Raw genomic sequence first — 24,889 nt, 5'->3', positions numbered from 1 at the left:
AGCTTTAACCTTACGACACGACACTTCTTGTAGGTTTTGAACTCATGACGTCATGTTCCTGCCAAGATTATGACATTCACAAGTTGCGCTTAAGAGATGATTGGAGTAGTGGGGGCCTAATAATTCCAACACAATCAACCAAAAATGCTGCCAAACCATGTCACTTGAATTAGCCCACACCTTGGCATCCTTTAAAGCATGCATGATGGTTTGTCTAAGATTGGACAAAATGAACAAAAAAGATGGAACCAAATAGTAACAACTATACCAAGTCTAATGTTTGTTTGAACCGTACTTGAATGTTGTGTTTCAAATATCCGTTGTTTGATGATGATGGGACAACTTGGACAATCATGGATAATGGGTTAGATTACTTCATTTTGGATTGTATGACCCGATCCACCCAGTGTTTCTACATATTTCTTATATATTTTAACTTTGGATATAGAAATAGGATTTGATCTAAAAACTAAAAAATGTTTAAAAAAATCCATGTACGTATAAAAAAAAATCTAGGAGGGGCATATGTCACAAACTAGTCATGGATGCTACCAACTATAACATGCAAGATTAATGGTCCTCACTGCACGTACGAAGACAACAAAGAATTAAAAATAATGAATAAAAATGTTGAAAACTATCCCACCTATCTTGAGCTTTTGAACTTTGTTGTTATTTTGCAGTCGATGGTTTTTTACTATAGAAATTAATTGGAATAAATAAACGCCAAAATAACCAAACTTCTCATTTTTTGAAATCCACAAGCTGATTCTTTGAAGACTAATTAAGACTAAAAACAGGAATATGCAGTTACTACCAGTTTATGACTATTATCCAAATAGCCTGAAGGATTATGACCAGTAAAAAAAATATAAAAAACTCCAGCAGGTCTTTAAATCACATAAAAATGCAAGTTTTCTGTCCATGATTGACCAAGAGGATTTTGCTCATCAGAAACTCAAATTTCATTTGTGAAAAGGGGAAGAATGCAACGTAACAAAAATTGGCAATAGTAGCACAAAGGAAGAGCAGTTTCTCCTTCAAAATCAAATGTCATTATAACATAGAATTTGATTTAAGATCATCTGATTAAAACATACAACGAAATTGTATGGACTTCTGACTGAAATCTTGGAAATACTGATCCCTCGTGAGAAGAAAACAACTCGAAAGGATTTCATAAAAGCACAGAGCAACCCTTTTTTTAACATCCCATGAAATACAAGCACTCCAATATCTCTCTGTCCTTAGAAACAAGGCCTAGAAATGACTCCAAACAGCCTGTTGACATACTGGCTTAACTTGGCAATCTTTACAAGGTCTCATTTATAATTCAATAAAAGCAAACCCGGATCAAAGAAAGAAAAAACAGGAATTCAAATTTCAAAAGAAACACAATGAAAAACTTTCACAAGAAATCTCTATTGACCAACAAAAGATTATACAAAAAATAACAAATCTGTATTGGTTCCAATTTTTGGATCAACCGTCCCAATTACAATACCAGTCTACTTCTCCAAATGAAATAACAAAAAAATGGATCTAAATACTGCAAAATATGGACGAAATGAAAAAAACAAAAAAAATGATCAATTACAAAAAAAACAAAAAAATATGGATCTAAATCCTCCAAAATATTGACAAAATGAAAAAAAAAACACTAACAGAGAGGAGGGCAAGTTGTGGGTGAGGCAGAAAGCCTGAAACCACCACCATCCCCAGTCCTTCCCATCCAGATTTGGCCCAAAGCCTCCACCACCGCTGCCGCCACATCCCCACACCTCCCTCAACCTTCTTGACGCCTCCTCATCCGCTGTTGCCACCACCATCATCAGCACCCATTGCTTTCAGAAATGGAGCGATTCCACGAAGAACAGAGGAGAGAGAGAGAGAGCATTCACCATTACCAAAATACATCCAACAGAATATTGGATGAGAGAGAAACATAGGAGTAAGACAGCCACAATCTAGATGGTGGCTGTGCACAATTCAGAGTACAAGCAAATCAGACCCCCTCTCTACTATGTAATTTGAGAGAGAGAGAGAGACGGGCACGACCGTTGAGGCCTTTTTTTTAACTAGTTTCACGTCCCTGTTCATTTTGTAACGGGGGAGGGTGGAACGTAAATAACGAGTTATTCTGGATGCGGCGGACGGCATTCCGGGTGTCTGCCAGTTCTGACATTTGTTAAAAAAACTGTAAAAAGTCTTATCGTCCCGCATGATGTGCGGGACGCGGCATCAAACATACCCTTAATATAGAAAAGGGCAGTCGTGAAAAAAACAAACTATTGCACAAATGTAACAGCCTATCAACCTTCAACTAATCTACAAAGGCCTCCCAGAAGTAGGCAGATGTTGCTTTGACTTGCATATTTTCTCTTTGATCTATTTACAGAAGCAATTACACAGAGTAATGGATAAAAACCAACAAAAATTACAAAATTAAATTGCTAAGCTGTACAGGCGTATGAAACTCCAGAACCCATACCGCTGAATGCTAATCCGAGCAGACATGTACATGCTGGGCGTACTCGGACTGGAAGAATCAATCACAATGACACTGAGAAACAATAGACGTGTCAAGTGAAAAGAAAAATACGCTATGGCTTCAGCTCCTTTTTTTCATGTGAGATATCTGGTGATTCTTTCCCACTCTGCGAAAGCATGGCACAACTGATTGATGCTAGCTGTGATAAGTTCTGCAGGACAAGACATCTGGTCAGCAGTTGGCAGAAAATTGGCAATCTTCTGATACCAATTGGGTAGTCTGGACAATTTTTAAAAGTCCCCATCACGAATGTCGGTGAAATTTTTTAAAATATAGCGATTTTGAAATGCCAATATATATTATACTGCCAAAAAAACACACCGGTTTTCATAATATCTCCTGTTTTGTGAACACAACAAAAAAGAACACTTTCTATTATTCTGCAGATTATGTATATATTTTTCATATTTCCGTGTACGCCAACATTTTCCTGAGAGTTTTCTGAGGAAAACCATAAATTTTCAACGCATCACGAGATTTTCCAAAAACAAGATTTGACATTGTTAAAAGCACATTGATTTTACCAAACAACCTTTAATAACAACCGGACAATCTGGGAAGCTTTTAAGACTTGTGATTGTTCAACACCTATCACTCTGCTGAACACTAGAATCAGTTTTTCCAAGGTTGGCAATCAAATGGAAGTCAGTTGGATCAATAAACCTGACTTGCCTTGAAGGAGAAACTTCCAAATGATTGCTTAAGCAAAGCTGAATGCCCAAACTCCGCAAGATCACCGCATTCATCTACCTGAAGCACCACAAGAACTAACTCAAATTTGAACCATAAAAATGCACAGCCCTTCCATTAGCGAAAATATAGCAAGCTGCTCTTTTCGAGATATGACCAATATTTCCATAAAAACAAGATCCTAATTAAGGCAAACATAGCAAGCTTCTCTTGCAGACGTGATTAATATTCCATAAACGAAGACCCTAATTAAGGCAAACTATTGGTGGCTTTATGGTTACTTATATTATTTTTTATCAAATAAATTTATTTACCTGTATTAGCTAATCATGGTGTGAATGTCACATGATCATCCACAGCTTAAAATGTTTTATCCATGTGACTGCAATAAGAGCGTCAAAAATAACAAATCACTTGAAAATTTGTGGTTTCACGTTAAATAATCACGATGTCAACAGACCAAACAGAAATGGGCTAAATACTAGTAGAAAACAACATTTTTCTCAACTTTTGCAATTTTTTTTGCTGATCTAACCTTAGAGATGTGATATATATAGTTTGTTTAGTATCACTATCAAATAGGTTTTGGATCATGAATATGTGAAATGTAAGCAGGTTTTCCAAGGAGCATCAAAATCAACGGCCCACAATGTGCCAAATTTCAAGAATGAAAAGATCATATTTTTACTTCAAAAGAATATGATCCAAGGCATGTCTTCTAGCAAATGGAACATGCTGAACACATCTGTAAGGTCAGATTGAGTGGATGCAACTTGCATCTATGATTTCCCAACTAGATTGAACATACTAACAGTAGCATATATATATATATATATATATATATATATATAGTGTGTGTGTGTTTTAGAGAGAGATTCACTTTTATACATTCTAAACAACAGCACAATAATCATGCCCGTGAAATGCATCGTATATTGCATTTAGTTTAGCACATAGACAATGCTCTATGTTCAATCTCCATTTGCCATGTAATGTTAGACAGGGCAGCTATCGTGCATTTGTATTTAAGTTTGGATCCGGATCAAACTATCTTTGTGAAACATGTCCAGCCAATATTAGGGCATACTTGTAAATACCTGTATTAGGTTTTGTTTTATAAATTAAAAGGTAGAGATCACGATTTTCACATAAGGGAAAATTGTGAATAGTTGCAGCCCCATTCTCTTTTCTTCTCTACAGTTTCCTGATCGTTGATTCTGGAGAAAACTTTCATGGTATCAGAGCGAGTCTGATCCGAAGGCTGATATTCTTTCCAGCAGGTGTGTCCTCAAGAGATCTTATTCCCTTTTCTGTCTCTCCTCTAATTTTTTTTGCTGTTCTACGTTTTTCATTCTATTCTTCATCTTCAATATTCTGTTTCCAAGTATTTCTTGATCCCTAGATTCTCATTCTTATTAATCTTTTCTCTCAGACCTGATACACAAATCAGACCAGTCATCTGGTTTGCGTCAAATCAGGTTCAGACCTTTCCCCTCTTTTTGAAATCAGTTTCACGACAGCCCTTCTATTCCAAATCAGTTTCGTGACATCTTTGGTATCAGTTTTGCGTCAAACTGATTTGGGTCGAGTTATTTTTCACACAAATCAGTTTCACGATATTTCTTTTCAGTTTTGCGTTAAATTCATTCTCGTTGTTCATCGGATCTGTGTGATAGGTCTGACACTTCATGGTATTTCCCAGATTGATGCATTAAATCTGACTATTGGTTAGAGTCAGTCTGTAGACTTGGTTTCACCTGTTCTCCTCTGTTTTCATTATTGCTGTGTGCAATCTCAAAAAAAAAAAAATCATGATATATAATCTTCATTTTGGTCACTTCACTTCTTTGATGCAATCAAAATAGATCTGTGACCTAACTTTTCTCATTCACGCTGAATATTAGAGCTCTCTCCCCCCCCAAAAAAAAAGGGGGACGAGACTTATTTGTTGCATCTTGGTCTGAGACCATTTTACATTCTGATTGCACACGTCAAAAAAAAAAAATTTTCTTTAAAGTCATGGATTCTTCTTCCCATTCATTTCTCTCATACAATTTCCTCGGTCAACTCATTTCTGAAAAGCTTACCAATTCTAATTTTTTGATTTGGAAAAGACAAATTCTTTCATTCATTAAAAGCCAAGGTCTCTCTGAACATCTGAATGGATCAATCTCAGCTCCTCCAGAATTTGTTATACAAGAAACTAAGAATGGAAATGAGGCTGATTCTACACAACAAAATCCAAATCCCCAATACGAGATTTGGATGAAGCGTGATCAAGCTGCAGTTGCCTTTATTATTTCTACTATCTCTCAAGAAGTATTGGTGGGAATTCCAGACGAGTGTTCAGCAAAGGAATTGTGGGACAGGCTGGTCAAGACATACTCTCAGATATCAGAGGCTAGAATTTCTTTTCTTCAGCGTGAATTTCAACTCTTGACTAAAGGCTCCATGTCCGTCATGGAGTACTTGAACAAAGTTAAGAGTATCAGTGATCAACTAGCCGTTGTAGGGTATGAAGTGACAGATAAACACAAAGTCAGGCAAACCTTGAATGGCTTGGGACCGGAATTTCATGTTCTTTCAACTTCATTGCTATGTCTACCCGACTTACCGTCATTTGAGGACTTGCAAGCAAAACTACTTCAATATGAGATGACTTTGAAGGGGATGTCACATGAGACTGGTGGACAAGTTCTTGATACTGGAATTTCTTTTGGTCAGGGACGTGGGGATAGTAATTTTGGAGGTGGCAGAGGACGAGGACGAGGTACTCCAGGGGGGCGTGGGTTACTCCCTACTCCGAATGTTACACCAGTTTATAATGTAAAAAATGTACCAACATGTTATCTCTGTAACAAGCGAGGTCACATCAAAACCAATTGTTGGCACAATCCACATAACAAAGGAAAGTTCCAAAAGGGTGAGAGCTCGTCATGACGAAAAGAGAACTCTTCAAAGTTTGGTGGGGATGTGAAAGAGCTTCTCTTGGACACGTTGTCTGATCTTGATCTGAAGCGTGATGATAAAGGAGTGTGGTACATTGATTCAGGGGCAGCTACTCATGTCACAGGTAATGCAAGTAAATTCTCTAATTTAATCCCCTATCTTGGAAAAAGTAATATTGTCACTGGAGATGGGTCACACCATCCCATCACTCACATTGGAAATGTTTTTATTCCCTTGTCTAAATCCCCACTTCATCTTTCCAATGTCTTGCATGCTCCAGATATTAAGAAAAATATAATTTCCGTTTCTAAGCTTGTTGATCATACCAATTCTTCCGTTGAATTTACTCCGTCTTTTGTTTATGTCAAGGATCTATAAACGAAGAAGACGTTCGCTAGAGGGGAACGCCGGGAAAATATGTAAGTCTTCCAGGAGGATCCTTCTACTTGTGTCCGACCTACCTTGAAGTCTCCTCAATCTATGTCGTCAAAGAGTATTCGTGTGTTCAGTTTGCAATCTTCAAATAAATGTAATAAGCCTGATTTTTGGCATTCTCGTCTTGGTCATTGTGGTCGAGTCTTTGTTGAACGACTGGTATCTAATGGACTTATTCCTGAATCTAGCTTGATTCCTAGATCAGATGATAAAATATGTTCCAGTTGTCAACTGTGTAAGAGTCATGTTCTTCCTTTCCATTCAATAAATGAGAGAGCTTCAAGGCCTTTTGAAATCGTCTGTTCTGATGTGTGGGGACCGGCCCCTGATTCCTCTAATTCTGGCAGCAGATACTATGTTATTTTCATCGATAATTTCTCTCGTTTCACCTGGATATACTTCATGAAGAATAAATCGGAAGTCTTCTCTATTTTCCGTTGTTTTCATGCGTTTATTAAAACTCAGTTTTCTTGTAATATTTTACATTTCCAATGTGATGGTGGGGGGGAATACTCCTCTAGGGAATTTATCAATTACCTCCAAGATAGTGGAATAAATCGTAGAGTATCTTGCCCGCATACACCTCAACAAAATGGAGTTGCAGAACGGAAACACCGTCACATTGTGGAGAGTGCTATGAGCATGATGCACGGAAGTCGTGTTCCTATAGGATTATGGACAGAGGCTTTTCATTCTGCTGTTTACATCATTAATCGTCTGCCCATGAAGATTTTAGAAAATAAATCACCTTATTTCGTTTTATTTGGGAAGCATCCAAATTATGATGAACTAAAATTTTTTGGCTGCATGTGTTATGTTCATATTGACTCTTCTCTGCGAAATAAGTTTCAGGCTAAGGCATCAAAGTGCAGATTTGTTGGATATGCAGATCACCATAAAGGGTACAGATGTTATGATTTTGACAACAGGCGAATCAAGATATCTAGAAATGTAGTTTTTGATGAAAATGATTTTGAAGATGGAGAATGTGCTTCTGCCCAAACCAATATGAACGTTTTTTTCTATGATCCATGGCTTAGTGCAGAGCTTTTTCCTGAAACAAGCAATGAGTGCTCTTCCTCCTGTGCTCCAGGGATATCCTGTCAAGATGGAACCAACAAAATACAGGAACTTGAAATAGACAATCCTCCAGAGATTGATAAGTTTGCTGGGCAAGTTTATAGGAGAAGAGAAAGGTCCCTTTTGACCCCAAATAATATTGAACAAGGAGCTCTTACGTCTTATTCACCCAATGACCCCCCTACTTCTCCAATTCCGAATACCGTAGCATTCCCGATCAGACGATCAGAAAGAGCTCGACATCCTATTGAAAGGTGGGTTAGTTATGAGAATTTCACCATGGATTTTCAGTTATTTTTGTCTCAAATTGAAAAAGATACCGAGCCTAGACATTTTCATCAAGCTATTAACTCCAAGAAATGGATTCAAGCCATGAATGAAGAGATGGAAGCTTTATACCAATGTCAAACATGGACAGTTGTCCCTCGACCTTCAGGTAAGAATGTTGTTGGATCGCGATGGGTTTACAAGATCAAATACAAACCGGATGGGAGTGTTGAGTGATACAAAGCTCGTCTCGTAGCAAAGGGATTCACCCAAGAATTTGGACAAGATTATGATGAAACCTTTAGTCCAGTCGTGAAAATGGGCACAATTCGCATTGTTCTGTCATTGGCTGTAGATTATGGTTGGAGAATAAGCCAGCTAGATGTGAAGAATGCTTTTCTTCATGGGGATTTGAAGGAAGAAGTATACATGGAACAACCGCCAGGGTATTAGATTGGTATACAGGAAATAAGGAGAGAGAGAGAGAGAGAGAAAGAGAAGTCACAATGGCTGGGGCGGCTCACACAGCTCGACCACCGAAACCCTAAACATTAAAAGGTAAAAACATGTACAACGATATTACAAAAATGCCATTAATGAGGTTATATGGCATGTGTTTATACAATATGCGTATGGATCTGGATCCAGATCCATACGCATATATCCATACTGTATTCTAACACCCTTCCTCAAGTTGTACGTGATTTTGGAGCATGTACAACTTGCTCTTCAATAGCCAAAATTGACGTCCTGTTAATCCTTTGGTAAACAGGTCTGCCACTTGATCTTCTGTTCGAACATGACGTAGTTCTATCTCCTTCATCTCGACTTTCTGCCGTATGAAATGTTGATCAATCTCAATGTGCTTCGTTCTGCTATGCTGGATAGGATTACATGCAATGTTTATTGCGCTTTGATTGTCACATAAAAGAAATGATCGAATAATTGTCTCCCCAAGATCACTCAATAAGTGTCTAATCCATGTGGCTTCTGCCGTGCCTGCAGCCATCGATCTGTATTCAGCCTCTGTACTCGATCGTGCCACTGCCTTTTGTTTTCTGCTGCTCCAGGACACTAAATTGTGCCCAATATAAACACAATATCCAGAGACAGATCGTCTCTCATCTGGATCCCCTGCCCAATCTGCGTCTGTATAAGTGATGAGTTCATGTCCTTTATGCAGATTATCGTTCTTGCGATAAACAAGTCTGTCTCCTATAGTTCCTTTTAAATAGCGTAGAATGCGCTTCACAGCTTCCATATGACCCTCCGTTGGAGCATGCATAAACTGGGATACCTGATTGACAACATAAACTATATCAGGTCTGGTAAAGGTCAAGTACTGTAACATCCCCACGAGACTTCTATACGTTGTAAGGTTGACACAAAGATGACCATCTTCAGAGCTCAGCCTTTGATGTAATACACTAGGAGTGCTGACTGGTTTGCAATTCGTCATCCCGGCTTTTTCCAGAAGGTCAAGAGTGTATTTTTGTTGCATGAGTGTCAACGTGTCTTGTTGTCTGTCAACTTCCACACCAAGAAAGTACCGCAACTCCCCTAAATCTTTCATCTTGAAAGTTTTCATTAAAAACTGTTTCACGTCTTGCACATGACTATCTGAGCTCCCAGTGATCACAATGTCATCAACATATATAAGAAGAAGTATAACAATGCCCGCCTTTTGGTAAATAAAGAGTAAGTGATCCAGAGAGCATCTTCTAAAACCATAACTCTGAATCTGCATAGAGAAACTTTCAAACCAGGAACGGGATGCCTGTTTCAACCCATACAGAGATTTCCTTAGTTTGCACACCCAGGCAATAGGATCCTTCTCGGCATAACCAGGTGGTTGCTCCATATACACTTCTTCCTTTAAAGTTCCATGCAAAAAAGCATTTTTAACATCCATCTGGCTAAGGCTCCAGCCTTTATCAACTGCTAGGGATATGATGATACGAATAGTACCCATTTTGACTACGGGACTAAAAGTTTCGTCGTAGTCTTCACCATATTGTTGTGTGAATCCTCGAGCAAAAAGTCACGCCTTATATCTGTCAATACTTCCTTCAGGCTTATATTTTATTTTATAAACCCATTTTGAGCCAACTACATTCTTTCCTTCTGGCCGAAGAACTATTTCCCAAGTCTGGCATTCATTAAGAGCTTTCATTTCTTCATTCATAGCTTCAGTCCAATGACGGGATTGAAGAGCTTGATTAAAACAAGTGGGTTCATCCTGTTTTGTGAGCTGAGACATAAACAACTGGAAATCAAGGGAGAAGGTCTCATAACTCACCCATCGTTGAATAGGATGCTTAATGTGTGACGGCCTTTGAGCCGAAGCATTGGCGATGCTTTCCTTCACATTCCTCGGCTCTGTATTTTTGTCCCGTCTAGTGTATATCTGCCCAGAGAAGCGTTCTACTGGGGGTGGCTCAGCTGGAGACTCAACTGGAGATAATTCAACATGCATTTGTGAGTCATTCAACTCCCTACTCAAGCCGAAGGAAGGACAATTTGTCTGACATGTTTCTCCTGTATTAGCAAAAAGATCTGCGCTCATCCATGGATCATATACTTCTAATTCTCGAGATGGTAACGCTGCAGAGTCATTGACTTGAAAATTTCCTTCATAAAAAACAACATTCCTGGAGGTCCTAATACGTTTTGTAGTAGGATCATAGCATCGATAACCTTTGTATTCATCTGTGTTGAGAATAGGTGGTTTTTAGGTTAAGTTATTCTTTATTAGAGGTTTTCTGAAATACTTTTTTCATAAGGTCTTAGATGTAATTTCTTTGTTTTGCCTCTCTCTATTTAATATAGAGAGAAGCCCTAATGATGGATTAATGATTTCTGTTTTCATGTTCAGTCGTCTCTCTCTCTCTCTCTCTATCTCTCTCAGGGTCGGTTCATCTTCTACATGGTATCAGAGCCTCAGCCGATCGTGGGAACGTGATCGACTGTGACGTGGGAGCGTGATCGAGATATCGACTGTGACGTGGGAGCGTGATCGTGCTCTACCAGAACTCAGTCGATTCATGGAGGCTCTCATGATCGTGATCAAACTTCGATCATGCTGAGTAATGTTCTAATCAGGTCAGCACTTTAAATATTTTTTTTTGGGCATTCTGCTGGTCGTGGATGCTTGCTGTGGGTGTCGTATCATCTGCTAGCCGTGGATGCCTGCTGTGGGTGTCGTATCTCCTCGTGCTCGTCGTGGATGCCTGCTGGGTGTGTCGTATCTCCTCGTCTTTCTTTTTTGTTTTCTCTCCTCGTGACTACCTACGCTGTTGGGAGTTTGCTGCGACCTGGTGGTGCCGAGTCTGGTTGCTGCTATGACGAGTTGTGTTTTGGTTCATAAGTTGTCGAAGGATATTCCTGATGGGTGGAAATAACAGAATTTTTTCCTGTTGTCGTGAGTGCTGAATTCTCGTCGAGGTGTGTTCCTGCTGTTTGGGAGCAACAAATTTTTTTTTTGTGTGGCCGTAAGTGTTGAGTTCTTGCAGAAGCTGATTTTGTGTGATATTTACTGGATGTCATGTCGTATATGTTGGAGAACAGCAGGTTTAGTTAACATTGTGTCTTGCGACTGCATTCTATCATGTGTGGTGATGTGTTTGGGTGCAGCAAGGATCGGGATTTCTGTGGTAACTACAGCAACTGAAATTATGTTTTTTTTAACTCCCTGTTGTGTCGAGTGTTGGTTTTAAGGAAGCACGGAAGCTGAAGTTACTCTTCTGTCATGGAAAATAGCAGATGTGATTTCCTGCTGGATTGAACTTTATTTTGTGGAACAGCAGGAGTGGTTTCCTGCTGAGTTGAAGAATTTTTTTTTCCTTGAACACTTGTTGTTCAAGTGAGTTTTTTTTTGGTATGGCTGAAACGTCGAAAGGTGATTCCAAAATGGAACATATTGGGGAGTATAAGGCGTTTGCCAACCCCTTCTCGTATGGCTCTTCTGTTAGGTTGAATGAAACCAACTATGCCAGGTGGTCCAGAACTTTTATGATGTCGGTATCTGGACATCGTCGAAAACATATTTTGTTGGAAGGCGAACCCACTGAGAGATTGAGAAAATATGTTACTTGGGATGAAGATAATGACATAGTTATGTCATGGATCATGAACAGTGTCGAACCCCATATTGCAGATGGATTGATCTACTATAATACAACCAAACTAATGTGGGACAATCTTCGTGATACATACTCACAAGAAACGAATGTGAGTCGTGTCCTACAAGTCGAACAAGAAATATATAACTTGCAACAGGGAGATCAGACCTTGGCCCAGTACTATGCCTCTGTCAAAGCTGCGTTTGAAAGACTTAATGCTCACCGGCCTCTGTGTTGCTCGAAGCAAAAGGATCATCAAGAACAAACCATGGTTGCTCGTTTTCTTACAGGTCTCTCTTCAGATTTTTCTGTTGCAAAAGTTCAAATGTTGACTGGTTCAGATGTTCTGACTCTTGCTGACGCTTACAATCGTCTGAGTAGACTTGCGATATCTCTGCCACAATCTCAGCCTGTGACTCAGACATCTGCTCTTGTTGCCCCATCTAGTTATGGCCGTGGAAATATTCAGAATATCAGAGGACGAGGACGTGGACGTGGTATGGGAGGCAGAGGAAAGCTTCAATGTACATTCTGTGGAAAGTCTGGACATTTAAAAGATCGTTGTTGGGATAAGCATGGTCGGCCAATCTCTTCTGCATCAAAGTCATATAATCCTAAAGCTCATGTTACTACTATTGAGGCAACTAATGCACAAGAGAATATCACTGCAAATGAAAGTAGTATCACCCTTAGTCGTGCGGAATATGATGAGTTGATTGCTCTCGGACCTTTGAGTTCCAGTTCTCCTGTAGCTGGTATTGCCTATTCAACCGGGAATCATCTCCATCCGAATGATAGTAAGTGGGTTATTGACTCTGGTGCATCCAAACATTTGTGTGGAAACTCTCGTGTTTTTTCAGATCTAAAGGTCATTAAGGCTCAACTTGGAGTCTCATTAGCCGATGGGAGCTCCTCCTCGGTTGTTGGTCAGGGAAATATTTCTATATCCTCCTCATTACAGTTGAAAAATGCTCTTCATGCTCCAAACTTTCCTCAAAGTTTACTTTCTGTTAGTTGCCTTATAAAAGAACAAAATTGTAGAGTAATATTTGATCCAATGGGTTGTCATTTTCAGGATTTGCTGACGGGGAAGAAGATTGGTGGAGGCTATGAAGAAAATGGAATTTACTACCTACATCATCCAATGGGTTCTGTTCATGCTGCAGTGGACCATTCATTCAGCCCTGTTCAGTGGCATCGTCGTCTTGGTCATCCTTCATTGTCAAAGCTTCGGTCGGTCTTTCCTCAGATTTCTTCCACCACATCATTTCAGTGTAAAGCATGTCAGTTGGGCAAGCATCATCGAAGTTCGTTCCCTTTGAGTCAGAGTCAGTCTAGTAATAAAGTTTTTGAACTTCTTCATGCAGATGTATGGGGTCCTAGTAAGATTCCTACTAGGACTCAGTGTCGGTATTATCTTGTTATTGTTGATGATTTCTCTAAGTTATCATGGGTATTTTTAATAAAAGAACGATCTGAAGTTTCAAGTCTTATCAAATCCCTAATTCTTGAAATAAAAACTCAGTTTGAATCTATTGTCAAGATTGTTCGCACTGATAATGCTCTTGAGTTTAAATCAAAAGATTTGTTACAATTTTACCAAGATCATGGCATCCAACCACAAACTTCTTGTGCCTATTCATCTCAACAAAATGGGGTGGCTGAGCGAAAACATCGGCACCTCCTTGATGTTGCAAGGACCATTATGATTCAATCCAATGTTCCTGCGTCATATTGGGGTGATGCGATTACCACTGCTTGCTATCTGATCAACCGCATGCCTTCGTCTTCTGTGGGTGATCAAATTCCATTACATATCCTAAAACCTAATGCCCCACTTTTTTCTTTCTCACCAAAAATATTTGGATGTGTCTGTTTTGTTCATAAACTTGGCCCTGACCGTGATAAATTAGCAGCTCAAGCTACAAAATGCATATTTATTGGTTATCCGAAAAATCAGAAGGGCTATCAATGTTATGATCCTATTTCTCGCCGAGAGTATGTCAGTGCGGACGTATCTTTCCTGGAATCCTCTCCATATTACTCTAGTTCCGGTTCTCCACTGCAGGTTGATCCAGCTGAGTCTTTTCCATTACCTATACCTCCTTTTCCTTTGGAATATGTGCCCTCCTTACCGAACCAAACTTCATCCTCTTCCAGATTTAATAATCCTCCATTGGTATATGTGCGTAGAGCTCCACTTCCGCAAGAGCCTTCATCTTCTTCTTCTCCTGAGGTAAGTTCTACTGACAATAGTGTTCTTCAGGATGATGATAACAGGCCTATTGCTCTACGAAAAGGGACAAGACAATGCACCTTATATCCCATAGCTCATTTTGTCTCCCATGCCAGAATTGGACATAAGATGAAGTCTTTTATTTCAGCCTTGTCTGCTGAAACCATTCCTTTGAACTATCAGCAGGCAGCACTTGATAATCGCTGAAAGATGGCTATGCAAGAAGAAATGACAGCTTTGGTATCTCAGCATACCTGGGATCTAGTTGATTCCCCAGCAGATGCTGACATTGTTGGTTGTAAATGGGTATATACAATAAAGTATAAATCTGATGGTTCTATTGAAAGGTACAAGGCCAGATTAGTCGCGAAAGGATATACCCAGACATATGGAATTGACTTCTTTGAAACGTTTTCTCCTGTTGCACGGATGGGTACCATCCGTCTTGTTCTCTCAGTAGTTGTTCAGCATGGCTGAAACTTGTGTCAATTAGATGTGAAAAATGCATTTCTTTATGGGGATCTCTCTGAGACCGTTTACATGCAACAACCTCCAGGTTTTGAGGTTAAGGGGGAGTGTCATAAGGTGTGCAAATTGAGAAAGGCGATTTATGGCTTGAAACAAAGTCCTCGTGCATGGTTTCAAAAGTTGTTTGAAGTGATGTCAAGCTTTGGTTTTAACAGATCAGCAACAGATCATACTCTTTTTATAAAGAAAACTAGCTCTGGCATAGTTGTTATGGTAGTATATGTGGATGACATCATTCTTACAGGAGATGATGTGAAAGCTATTGAAGCCACAAAAGCTCATCTTCACAAACACTTTGTTACAAAAGACCTTGGTTCACTCAGGTATTTTCTGGGTATAGAAGTTGCTAGAAGCCGTGAAGGGATGGTTCTGTCTCAACGAAAGTATGTTCTTGACTTATTAAAGGAAACAGGCATGTTGGAAGCTAAACCAGCAAATATTCCCATGGACCATAAAGTTCAGTTGGTTGAAGAAGGGTCAAAACCTGTTGATAGCAAACGCTATCGCTCACTAGTAGGGAAGTTACTATATGTAACTGTGACCAGACCAGATATTGCTTTAGCAGTAAGCAAAGTTAGCCAGTTCATGGACAAACCAACTGAGGTACACTGGAATGCAGCCATAATGATTCTCAGATATCTAAAGTCCTCTCCTGGAAAGGGGTTACTGTTCAAGAAAGGTGGAACACTGGAGATAGTAGCTTATTCTGATGCTGACTATGCTGGATCTGTAGTAGATAGAAAGTCTACCACAGGATTCTGTGTGTTTCTGGGAGACAACTTGATTTCATGGAGAAGTAAGAAACAAAATGTGGTTTCCAGGTCGAGTGCAGAATCAGAATATCGGGCTATGGCCCAAACAGCTGCTGAATTGATATGGGTTCGCACTGTTCTTAATGATCTCCAGGTGAAGGTTTCCTCTCCAATGACCATGATGTGTGATAACAAAGCGGCAACATATATAGCAAACAATCCTGTCTTTCATGAGAGAACAAAGCACATTGAGGTTGATTGTCACCATGTAAGAGATATGATTCAAGCTGGTCATATCACTACAAAATACCTAAAGTCTGAAGACCAAGTTGCAGATATGTTTACAAAGCCTCTTGCTAGGCCTAATTTCTCCAGATGCTGTGACAAGCTGAGCATGATAGATATCTATGCTCCAGCTTGAGGGGGAGTGTTGAGAATAGGTGGTTTTTAGGTTAAGTTATTCTTTATTAGAGATTTTCTGAAATACTTTTTTCATAAGGTCTTAGATGTAATTTCTTTGTTTTGCCTCTCTCTATTTAATATAGAGAGAAGCCCTAATGATGGATTAATGATTTCTGTTTTCATGTTCAGCCGTCTCTCTCTCTCTCTCTCTCTCTCTCTCTCTCTCTCTCTCTCTCAGGGTCGGTTCATCTTCTACAATCTGCATACCCAACAAATCTGCACTTGACAGCCTTGTCTTGAAACTTATTTCGCAGAGATGAATCAACATGTACATAACATACACAACAAAAAACACGCAGCTCATCGTAAGAGGGATGTTGCTCGAATAAAGTATAATAGGGAGATTTCCGATCCAAAAGTGTCATAGGAAGACGATTTATGATATGAACAGATGTGTGAAAAACTTCTGTCCAGAGACTAACGGGCATATTGCTGTCATGTAGCATGCTCATTGCGCTCTCTACAATATGCCTGTGTTTCCTCTCCACAACCCCATTTTGTTGAGGGGTATGAGGGCAAGAAACCTGTCGACTTATTCCTTTATCCCGAAGAAAGGCAATAAACTCGTTCGATGAATACTCTCCTCCACCATCACATTGTAAATGCACAATATCACAAGCAAACTTTGTTTTGACCATCGAATGGAATTCCCGAAATATTTGAAAAACTTCATGCTTGTGTTTTAAGAAATATATCCAAGTATAACGGGAATAAGAATCAATAAAGATAACATAGTAGCGACTGCCAGAAAGAGAAGGAATAGGTGCGGGTCCCCAAACATCAGAACAAATAATCTCAAATGGCTTTGAAGCTCTTTTATTTATAATATGAAAAGGAAGAACATGACTTTTGCAGAGTTCGCATGAAGAACATTTATTATTATTATCAAAAAATGAACATAAACTAGACTCTGGAAGGAGACCATCAGATACAAGGTTTTTAACGAAACCCCGACTACAATGTCCCAAACGACTATGCCAAATATTTGACTTATTACAATGAGATGAATTAAAAACTTTCAATGAAGGAAAAAACAAAGACTCTGAAGGTGAAGACACTGAAGAATACTTGGACGACTTCAACTGGAGAACTGGGACTGAAGATGAAGACACTGAAGGAACCTCCTTGAAGACGTACATGTTTCCTTGTCGCTCCCCCTTAGCGAACGTCTCCTTCATTCGTAGATCCTTAACATAAACAGAAGAGGGAGTAAATTCGACGGAAGAATTCATATCGTCAACAAGTTTAGCTACAGAAACAATGTTTTTTTTAATATTAGGAGCAAGAAAGACATTGGACAAGTGGAGTGAGGACTTTGACATAGGGATATGTGCACTGCCAGTATGACTAATGGAGTGATAAGTTCCATCTCCCGTAACTATACTACCTTTTTCAAAATAAGGTAATAAGTGAGATAACTTACCCGCATTACCCGTAACATGTGTGGCGGCACCTGAATCAACATACCACTCGCCTTGTTCATTTTGCTTGATCGTCATCTGTGACAATGCTGATAACAAAAGTTGTTGCACATCTGTGGATGGCCCTTTTGTGTCCATAGGAGTAGCTGATTTATGCTCAATTTTGTTTATTTTTCCTTTATTCTGTAGATTAAACCAACAATCAGCTTTCACATGTCCTCTTTTGTTGCATAAGAAACAAGTGGGCACTCTCCTCTGATTTACTGTATTAAAAACCCCTGAAATATTAGGTGTAGGCAAAATACCACGTCCTCCCTGCCCAAAACGTCCGCGGCCTCTGCCTCCTTGATGCCCTCCATTCCCTCGTCCAAAACCTACAGAAGTGTCCATGGCCAATACTGAATGAGGACGAGCAGATTCATTTCCTTCTGCCCGTTGTTTCATAATCATCTCATGCTGGAGAAGCTTCGCTTGAAGATCGTCAAAAGTGGGCAACTGCGGAAGGCATGATAAAGCCGTGGTAAGCATGTCAAAATCAGGACCCAATCCATTGAGAAGTTGTTGAACTTTATCTTTATCTGCAATAGCACTTCCAATAACCGCCAATTGATCGGTAATACTCTTCAAGCGGCCTATGTATTCCATGACTGTCATGGAGCCTTTCTTCAAACTTTGAAATTCATTTTTTAAGTACATAACTCGGGCTTCTGATATCTGAGAATATGTCTGAGACAGCTTACTCCATAGATCCGCCGCAGTGCAATCATCTGAAAGAGTAACCAACACTTCTTGAGAGAGTGTTGACGTAATATAAGCAACCAAAGACTGATCCCGCTTCCTCCAAGCTGTATACTCTGGATTCTTAATAGAAATGGTAATTGTGTCACCCTTCTCATCTTTGGTTTCCTGCAAAATAAGTCGTGATGGTATAGGAACTAAACCATCTAGATGTTCATCGAGATCCTGACTCCGTATAAAAGGAAGGATTTGCCTCTTCCAAGTCAAGAAATTAGAATGAGTAAGTTTTTCTGTAACGAGCTGACTCAAGAAATTTGCAGAGGGACCGGATGACGAATGGAAATCCATATCAATGGGACAATGAATAAGCAAACAAAACGAATGGAAAGAAACAAACAGGTTTGAGATCACTTAATCAAGCAGGAGAACCTCAATAAGACATGTACCTGTGCTACCGATATCTGGAAATAACCGCCTTTTTTTTTTTTCAGAATCAAGATTGTAAACAATTACAATCTGCCTGTAGGCGTTGCACAGGGGACACTAAAATAGCAATAAAAGGAAGAATTTCTGGATTCAATAAAAAATAAAATGAATGAAACTGACAGACGTTGCACAGGGGACACTAAAATAGCAATAAAGAGAAAAAAAATTTCTGGAATCAAAGAAGTTCTGGAAATCAAAGAATGAATAAAAAGAATAAATAAATTTCTGGAATCAAAGACGATTAACAGATGAAGAAGATAAATGATTAACAGAGAAGATGAAGAAGATAAATCATTAACAGAGAAGAAAAGATGGATGAGCACGCTGAAAGGAAAAAGGGGAAAAGGAAAGTACCAACTTTCAGAAGATGAGATTTCAGATAAAAAAGAAGATGATCACGTTGGGACCTGTCCACGCTGACGAACCACGAGATGATCACGCTGGAACTTCTTCACGCTGGGGTTGTTCACGCTGACGAACCACGAGATGATCACGCTGGGAGCTGGGGTTGCTGTTCACGCTGACGAACCACGAGATGATCACGCTGGAAGTTCTTCACGCACAGGATTAACCTGTGTGCTCTGATACCATATTAGATTGGTATACAGGAAATAAGGAGAGAGAGAGAGAGAGAAAGAGAGAGAGGGAGAGAGAGAAGTCACAATGGCTGGGGCGGCTCACACAGCTCGACCACCGAAACCCTAACATTAAAAGGTAAAAACATGTACAACGATATTACAAAAATGCCATTAATGAGGTTATATGGCATGTGTTTATACAATATGCGTATGGATCTGGATCCAGATCCATACGCATATATCCATACTGTATTCTAACACAGGGTACACAGAAAGAGATTCAAAGGAGTATGTCTGCAGATTAAATCGAGCCCTCTATGGCTTGAAACAAGCGTCTCGATCTTGGTTTGAGAGTTTCTCCCTAGAAATTCAAAGACATGGTTTTTATCGATCGCAATTGGATCATTCTCTTTTTATTCATCGAAGTAAGGAGTCTACTACCTTCTTATTGATATATGTCGATGATATAATTATTACAGGAAGTAGTGAGAACCATGTTCAAGAGACTAAAAATCTTCCGAGCCAAAGATTCAAAATGAAGGACCTTGGAAATCTTCGGTACTTTCTTGGAGTAGAGGTGGATAATCAAGAAAATAAGCTTACTTTAACCCAACATAAATACACTCTCGATCTGTTAGAAAAGGCTGGAATGAAGGATTGCAAACCTCTTGCTACTCCTAGTGTGCTTAACCAGAAATTAAGTACGCAAGACAGAGACTTGTATCATGATTCCACCAAATATCGGAGTTTAGTGGGAATGCTTCAATATCTCACGTTTACCAGGCCTGATATCACATATTCAGTCAATCAAGTTTCTCAATTCATGCATGAGCCAAGAACGGGACACATGGATGCAGTAAAAAGGATACTGAGATACTTGAAGAGTACTGTTGGTGATGGACTTTTGTACACTAAAAGCAGAACCATAAGTACTGCTCATGACATCATTGCTTATTCAGATGCAGACTGGGCCAGAGATCCTGATGATCGAAAGTCAGTTTCAGGATACGGGGTTTTCATTGGTGCCAATCTTGTTTCCTGGAGTAGTAGAAAACAAAAGGCAGTGGCTAGATCTAGCACGAAAGCCGAATACAGGGCGATGGCTGCTGCTACGACAGAAGTAACATGGACTAGACATTTGTTAACAGAATTAAAGGAATCGATTGCTAGTTGCTTCCTCCTTTGTGACAACCAAAGTGCTATTCAAATATCTCTTAATCCTATTCATCACAGCAAAACCAAACACATTGAGATTGATTAGCATTTTATCAGGCAGAAGATTGAGGAAAAAGAGATTGAGCCCCATTATGTTAAAACAGAAGACCAAGTGGCTGATTTGTTCACTGAGGGACTCACAAAGTGTCGTTTTTGGTTCCTAAAGAGCAAGTTGTCCATGATTCAAAATCATGCACAACTTGAGGGGGACTGTTAGACAGGGCAGCTATCGTGCATTTGTATTGTATTTGTATTTAAGTTTGGATCTGGATCCGGATCCGGATCCAAACTACCTTTGTGTAACATGTCCAGCCAATATTAGGGCATACTTGTAAATACCTGTATTAGGTTTTGTTTTATAAATTAAAAGGTAGAGATCACGATTTTCACATAAGGGAAAATCGTGAATAGTTGCAGCCCCATTCTCTTTTCTTCTCTACAGTTTCCTGATCATTGATTCTGGAGAAAACTTTCATGTAATACATGGTGTACGTTGCATAATGAGAGGCGATTAAACATAAAAATGGTTACATGCATGTGGTTCAAAGCAGGGCAGCAATATTGAAGACTGTAGGTATCAAATGTAAAGTGATAAATTGATGCTTTAATCGCATACCATGGTCAAGGTCACTCATCAATAAGAATTTCTCTCTGTCTTAAATACATACTATGCAAGAAAGAGAGACTTAGTTCAGGTTCGGATAACAGATTCCTTTTCATCTGCCAGTATTTCTTAATCAGACTAGGTTGATCTGGTGCACATCAAGACTAGTACTTATTTTTCTGTCTACAGTATAGATCACTGCCTCTAGATATGAACACACACACACACACACACACACACACACACACACACACTATAGTGTGTCAAATAGTAGGCACAAAATTCCCAAACATTAATAGAAGAATCATACAAGGACGCAAGTGCAAGCACGTTGAAAGATGAAAACTTTGGATCCTTTACTGCAAAAGGACGTTAAATATAAGAAGCATTGCATGAAAGGGCAGTTTGAATGCAAGTCATTTAAAATATGAGAATGTAAGACTGTTAACAAATGCGAGCAGGCAGAATACTGCCAAGACATACAAAGAAACTAATTCAAAAACTTGCAAGCTAAATCTGCTTAATCATATGGTTAAGTAGAGATACGTACATTCCCTTCAAAGTCACCATCCATGGAGCCTGAGCTACAAACAGTAGAAGCATCTTCACTTGAGTTTAGGTCTTGTGAAATCTGAGTTGACTCTTGAAAGCACTGAGAAATAAAATAACTTGTGTCGTCTGGATTGTTAGGATGTGGCACAAAGGCAGCCTACGAACACAAATTACAGATCCAGCTCCATCAGTTTTGAACATTTATAATACCCCACAAATAGTATAAGAGCACCAAAACTTCAAAAGAAACTGCAATTTTAGGAAACTAGGCTACAATATCACAAAAAACAACCCAGATACAAGATCTCAATTGCATAGCGAACAAAAAATAAGAAATGAACGGCAATAACAAAAGCAATCATGGAACACATGTAGCATGAGTTAGCAATGACATATATGAACACCTAATCAGTAAAGCTTCCAAACTGGAGAAAACACAGCTACCTTCTGCAAGGCAAGGGTCTCCCAGTTCATGTCCTTGAAAAAAGGATGTGCTTTCACCTGCACAGGTGCATATCAGACCATCTCCAAGCAAGATAATCAGTGAAACTCATTAGCTTGAGTATTAGCTTGGTGTCTACCTCTGATGATCCGTTTGCTCCAAGACGTTGGTCATGATCATGAACAAGAAGTCTGCAAACACCATATTCTTGAACAATTCAACAACAGGAAGCTTCACATATATAAGTACAAACAAAATTATATATATATATATATATATATATATAGAGAGAGAGAGAGAGAGAGAGGGAGTAATATGTAGCTTCCGGACAATTTATCTCCCAGATCATCCCATGCTTCATTAAAAAACATACATGTGTTTTTTGTTTAATCTAAATCCATAGATATGATCTCTATAGAGTCTATACTTTATTAGTAGAAAACACATTAGTTTAAGCATTTTTCATGTTTTGATGTGTTTTTAGCTCCACGAAAAAATCAACGGCATATATTGCACAAAAACTTGATTAACTAAAAATCTATGTAACACAGGCACTTCTAAAAGGACAACACACCCGTGTCATACCCGCGTCAGTGCAGGTGTGACACTTGGACACATCTTCTGTAGTGTTAGGTGCAGTCAACCATACTTGAGTACATTTCTGTTCGAAACTGGACTATGTTAATCCTAACCAAGTCCAGTTTCACACATAGATATGTACATACATAATAAATATATATATATATATATATAAATAAATAAATAAATAAATAAAATAAATACATACATTTATATATCTGCACCCGCACTTACGTGACAGCTAAAAATCAAGAATTCTTGTTAAATTGATTCAATCCAAAACATGGTTTTTAGTAAATAAACATTGATAAACACATCTATAGGTTAGGATTATGCAAAAAACTCATGCAAGTATGTTTTTCAAAGAAGTTTGAGACGGTTTGGAAGATAAATGGTCTGGAAGCTCTCTCTCTCTCATTTGCTACTCTCGTGGGTAAGGAACCCCCTAGTGAAAAAATGTAATATTTTTTATTTTTTCACTTTTTTTGCATATGTGATCTACACATCAAATTTAGTAGAAACTGACCTTTGGATCATGTTTTTCTGATGTATATATGTCAGATTTTACAAAGATTGAAAAACCAATCGCCTACAATGTACCAAATTTTCAAACCTCAAAAAAACATAATTTTTACGTCAAAAAACTATGAACCAAGGGTATATTCCTACTATTTTGATCATGCTGAACAAATCCACGAAGTCACATTTGGTCAAAACAATCCCCCCCCCCTCCCCCTCTCCCTCCCCTATGAGTTCCAATTAGGGGGTTCCTTACCCCCATGAGGATAGCAAATATATAAATATAACACACACACACACACACACACACACAAAGGCTGGCATCTCAAATAATCAATGCAGTGAAATCTACTTCAACTGGTACGCCCTTAGGCACAGCCATACATAACATAGAAATAACACTTGGTAGTGGTTTGGTCCTAGGTATGAGTAGAAGAGGGTGGCAGGCTAGCACCTTGTAATCAAAGTTATCCAAGGGGCCACTGTCCACCTAATTCATACATGAATAAATTTGACAGAAATGTTAACCCTAAACCATTCTCAATCTAAAAAGTGGGGAGACAGGAAGACCTAATCTATTACGGGCTTATAAAAAATCTTGGTTAGAGGCTTAGAGCACTGATTTGGGTCGGGTTGACGTGTTATTGACAGGGAGCTGACTATAATCTAAGGATCATTATAATTTTTTGTCTTGAATTTTTTCTTGTCATCCAGTCCCAATAAACAAAAGTTACAAAACGTTGTATAAGAAATAATGTTGCTGTCAATCACATACAGGTTGCTTGCAATTAATTCACAGGCATTGCATGATTGCATTATTGTAAATGAAGAGGCAAGAAAAAAGATAGCTTATGAAATCCCATACTGTGAAACCATGCTGGCAATCTTGAGTTAATGGTGGTGTTTAGGAGCTTCTGTAGGGCATTCATGCAAGCACCTTCAATTCGAGAGAACGATCCACTTGAGAATCATTTTCCTTGAGAAAGAGTCACAAAGTTGGACTTGTGACTCCCTTTGTCGAGGAGATGGGCCTCTATTTTCTCAAATGAGAGAACTTTCTCAAGACACCACACTTTCGCATTTGCAATGCACCGAGAGATGGCCCTCTTGAGAATTATTCTCTCAAAACATGGGAGAGTGATTCTCCCAAGGGTGGAAGCTTGCCCATAGATTGTATATGCCATGCTTGTTCTCACTATCTAATATGTGTGTCTGCATGAGCATGAAACAAGGAAGCAAATCTTTGAGGATCTAAGCTGAAAATTATTAATAAAAAATAATCAAATGTATGCACACGTTTTCAGTATAACAATTACCAATCACCATATGCGTCGAAACAACTTGGAGTCAGCCAGCCAGGTGCTTAGTGTGAGCACTTGACCAACTTATTGTTAAAATATATACATATTTATATATGTATATATATTGACTTGCTTATATATATATATACATTTATATGTATATATATACATTTATATGTATATATATACATTTATATGTATATATATCATGCTTACATGCTTTGTAATTAGTAATGTCCTATAGGGGCATTTTAGTCTTTTTACCTTTTGTAATTAGGTCTGCCCTATAGGGACAGTTTTGTACTTCTTTTTTGTATTTCTCTTTTGGTTTTAGGGGCTCTATGGTCATTAATCATAGAGTTGTTGGGATTGCTCCCAAAGGC

At 38.9% G+C, this 24,889-nt stretch overlaps 2 protein-coding genes across 3 annotated transcripts in view; one reads left to right on the top strand and one right to left on the bottom strand.

The window, feature by feature from the left end:
- Nucleotides 1-2,289: 2,289 nt before the first annotated feature.
- The window catches only part of LOC149838970 (Protein kinase superfamily protein), a 90,553-nt gene continuing 67,953 nt past the window's right edge, over nt 2,290-24,889 (bottom strand). Inside the window, exons 12-16 of one of the 2 annotated variants that reach the window (XM_090006908.1) lie at nt 22,247-22,298; nt 22,110-22,166; nt 21,664-21,822; nt 3,224-3,301; nt 2,290-2,702 (exon numbers count right to left, since the gene is read on the bottom strand). In XM_090006908.1, coding sequence (XP_089863034.1) covers nt 2,604-2,702; nt 3,224-3,301; nt 21,664-21,822; nt 22,110-22,166; nt 22,247-22,298 — 445 coding nt within the window. In that variant the 3' untranslated portion in view covers nt 2,290-2,603. Of the gene's footprint in view, nt 2,703-3,223; nt 3,302-21,663; nt 21,823-22,109; nt 22,167-22,246; nt 22,299-24,889 lie in introns of those variants that run through there. The other variant, XR_016432005.1, reaches the window with a different exon arrangement.
- LOC149838971 (uncharacterized) lies at nt 11,333-13,583 on the top strand. Its single transcript, XM_090007882.1, has 2 exons — nt 11,333-12,890; nt 13,169-13,583. Exons 1-2 carry the CDS (start codon nt 11,852-11,854, stop codon nt 13,204-13,206), a joined length of 1,077 nt encoding a protein of 358 aa, XP_089864008.1. The 5' UTR covers nt 11,333-11,851; the 3' UTR covers nt 13,207-13,583.

Source organism: Nuphar pumila, chromosome 5, assembly GCF_984573655.1.
Source record: "Nuphar pumila chromosome 5, dmNupPumi1.hap1.1, whole genome shotgun sequence".
NCBI lineage: Eukaryota > Viridiplantae > Streptophyta > Magnoliopsida > Nymphaeales > Nymphaeaceae > Nuphar > Nuphar pumila.
This window is presented reverse-complemented; position numbering and strand designations above follow the sequence as displayed.